The sequence below is a fragment of the Eimeria necatrix genome, genomic scaffold (assembly GCF_000499385.1).
Source record: "Eimeria necatrix Houghton genomic scaffold, Enh_scaff357, whole genome shotgun sequence".
Classification (NCBI taxonomy): domain Eukaryota; phylum Apicomplexa; class Conoidasida; order Eucoccidiorida; family Eimeriidae; genus Eimeria; species Eimeria necatrix.
This window is the reverse complement of record NW_013655350.1, coordinates 3,159-5,658: the sequence shown is the minus strand read 5'-3', so window position 1 is coordinate 5,658 and position 2,500 is coordinate 3,159. Positions and strand designations below refer to the sequence as shown.

The 2,500-nt window shown below is 65.5% G+C and overlaps 1 protein-coding gene across 1 annotated transcript; it reads left to right on the top strand.

The window, feature by feature from the left end:
* Positions 1-514: 514 nt before the first annotated feature.
* ENH_00046640 (hypothetical protein) lies at positions 515-1,294 on the top strand (the record flags this gene model as incomplete). Its single annotated transcript, XM_013585557.1, has 1 exon — positions 515-1,294. One exon carries the CDS (start codon positions 515-517, stop codon positions 1,292-1,294), a length of 780 nt encoding a protein of 259 aa, XP_013441011.1.
* Positions 1,295-2,500: the final 1,206 nt, after the last annotated feature.

Here is a 2,500-nt window from a genome sequence, read left to right as displayed (position 1 = left end):
GCGAAGCAGCAGCAGGCAGGTGGTCACGGGTCGGTGGCTGTGGCGGCAGCGCAGCAGCAGCAGCAGCAGCAGCAGCAGCAGCAGCAGGAGTTTTCTGGGTGGAATAAAGGCGAAGGGGAGTTTAGATTTGGATTTGGAGGAAAAGAAAGGAAGAAGGGGGCCGGCGTGGGGCCGGAGCGGCGGCAGCAGCGGAGCGGCGCTGCGCAGCAGCAGCTGCTGCTGCCGCCGCCGCGGCGCAGCAGCAGCGGCTGCTGCTGCTGCTGCTGCTGCTGCTGGTGGTTTCGGAAGAAGACGATCTTGCGTTGCAAAGTGTGCATTAGGTTGAAGTAGCAGCGGGAGCGAGGCAAGGAGCGTCGGGCGCAGCAGCACCGGTAGTTGCGTGGCTGCTGGGCGGGCGGCCGTGCAGGTTTTGGCGATCCGGGGGGAAAGCGCGGCGGTTTTCGGGGATTTTGGGTTCGTTTGGAAGGAAAAAGTCGAAATAAAAGCAGCGGAGAGGAAGATCGGGGCGGAGAGGATGCTGGGGCGGCTGGAGGCGCCGCTTTCCGGGCGCGGGCTGCTGCCGCGGCTGGCGGCGGAGCTGCGCAAAGAGGCGGCGTGGCCCGCGGCGCTGGGCGCGCTGGCCGGCGGCTGCGGCGGAGTTGCTGCTGCTGCAGTGGTGGAGTGCACTTTGGTGGAGTTGTCGCTCTCGGCCTTCTTCTCGGGGTACCTGGGGCTGGTGTTCGTGGCAGTGGGTGCAGCGCTGGCCTGGCGGGTGCAGGCGGGCGCAGCAGCAGCAGCAGCAGCAGCAGAGGAGGAGGCGCGGCCGCGGCAGCTGCTGCTGCTGCTGGCGGGGCTGGTGGCAGCAGCAGGGCTGCTGTGTCTGCTGCAGCAGCAGCGCGGCGCCGGCTGGCTGCTGCTGCTGCCCGCGCCGCTGCGGGTGTTGGCCTTCGCGCTGCTGGGCGTGGCGGTGTCTTTCGCGCTGGCTTTTTCGCTGGTGGACGTGGTGAACCTTTGCTGCTGCTGCTGCTCCCCCGCTGCAGCAGCAGCAGCAGCAGCAGCAGCAGCAGCGCCGCTCCACGCCCCGCAGCAAGCTTCTCTCGTGCTGCTCTTTGCCCTCCCCCTGGGGGGCCTCGCGGGGGCCCGCCTGGGCCTCCTTTCGGGCCCCACAGCTCTTCACTTTGCCCGCCGGCCTTTGGCTTTTTCTGCGCCTTTGGGGGCCCTCTTGGGGGCCCTTGCGGGCGCTGCTTCGGTGCTGCTTCGCCGCAGCTTGCTCAAGTTGAATTATGATTCGCCCCAGTTCGACGAGGATATCTAGCTAGCTAGCTAGCTAGCTAGCTAGCTAGCTGGCTGGCTAGCTGGCTGGGTAGGACGAGCGCTGGGTGGCTAGCTAACTAACTAACTAACTAACTAGCTAGCTAGCTAGCTAGCTGGCTGGCTAGCTGGCTGGCTGGCTGGGCCCTCTTGGGGGCCTTTCTTCTGCGGCTTCTGTTCGGCGTAGTCTTCTTTAACTCTACTGGGACTCTCCACAATTCGATGACGATGGCTGGCTAGCTAGCTAGCTAGCTAGCTAGCTAGCTAGCTAGCTAGCTAGCTGGATGGGTGGCTAGCTGGTTAGCTAGCTAGCTAGCTAGCTAGCTAGCCAGGCCCGAGCAGCAGCGAGGGCCCCCTTGGGGGCCCTCGCTGCTGCTGCCGCCATCCTCCTCCACCGTAGCCTTCTCAAGCTCAACTGTGACTCTCCTCAATTTGGCTATGCTAGCTAGCTAGCTAGCTAGCTAGCTAGCTGGGTGGCTAGCTAGCTAGCTAGCTAGCTAGCCAGCTAGCTGTCTAGCTAGCTGGCTAGCTGGCTAGTTGGGTGGCTAGCTGGTTGGCTAGCTAGCTAGCTAGCTAGCTGGTTGGCTAGCTAGCTAGCTAGCTGGTTGGCTAGCTAGCTAGCTAGCTAGCTAGCTAGCTAGCTAGCTGGTTGGTTGGCTGGGAAAAGACTTGGAAAATTACTTTTGACGAGACGTGGATGCTCGCGAGGTGTACAGACACCTCGCGACTCGAGACACCTGCAGACCCTTTCGCACTTCACTCCAAATTTCTTCTTTTTCTTCTTTACTTTCTCGGCACCCCTGGGGGCCCCCAGGGGGCCCCCAGGGGGCCCCTAGGGGGGCCCCTAGGGGGCCCCCAGGGGGCCCCTAGGGGGCCCCCTGGGGGCCCCCAGGGGGCCCCTAGGGGGCCCCCTGGGGGCCCCTTGCGGGTCTCTTTTGGGTCCCTTGGGTGCCTCCTGGGAGCATCCGGGGAGCCTCTGGGGGGCCCCCAGGGGGCCCCCAGGAAGCTTCTTGGGGGCCCCCAGGAAGCTTCTTGGGGGCCCCCAGGGGGCCCCCAGGGGGCCCCCAGGAAGCCTCTTGGGGGCCCCCAGAAAGCCTCTTGGGGGGCCCCAGGGGGCCCCATATGTAGCCCGTCAGAAAGAAAGCCTTTGGGGGCCCCCGAGGGGGCCCCAGCCAGCGGCAGGGGGGCCCCCGGGGGCCCCCCCCCGCCC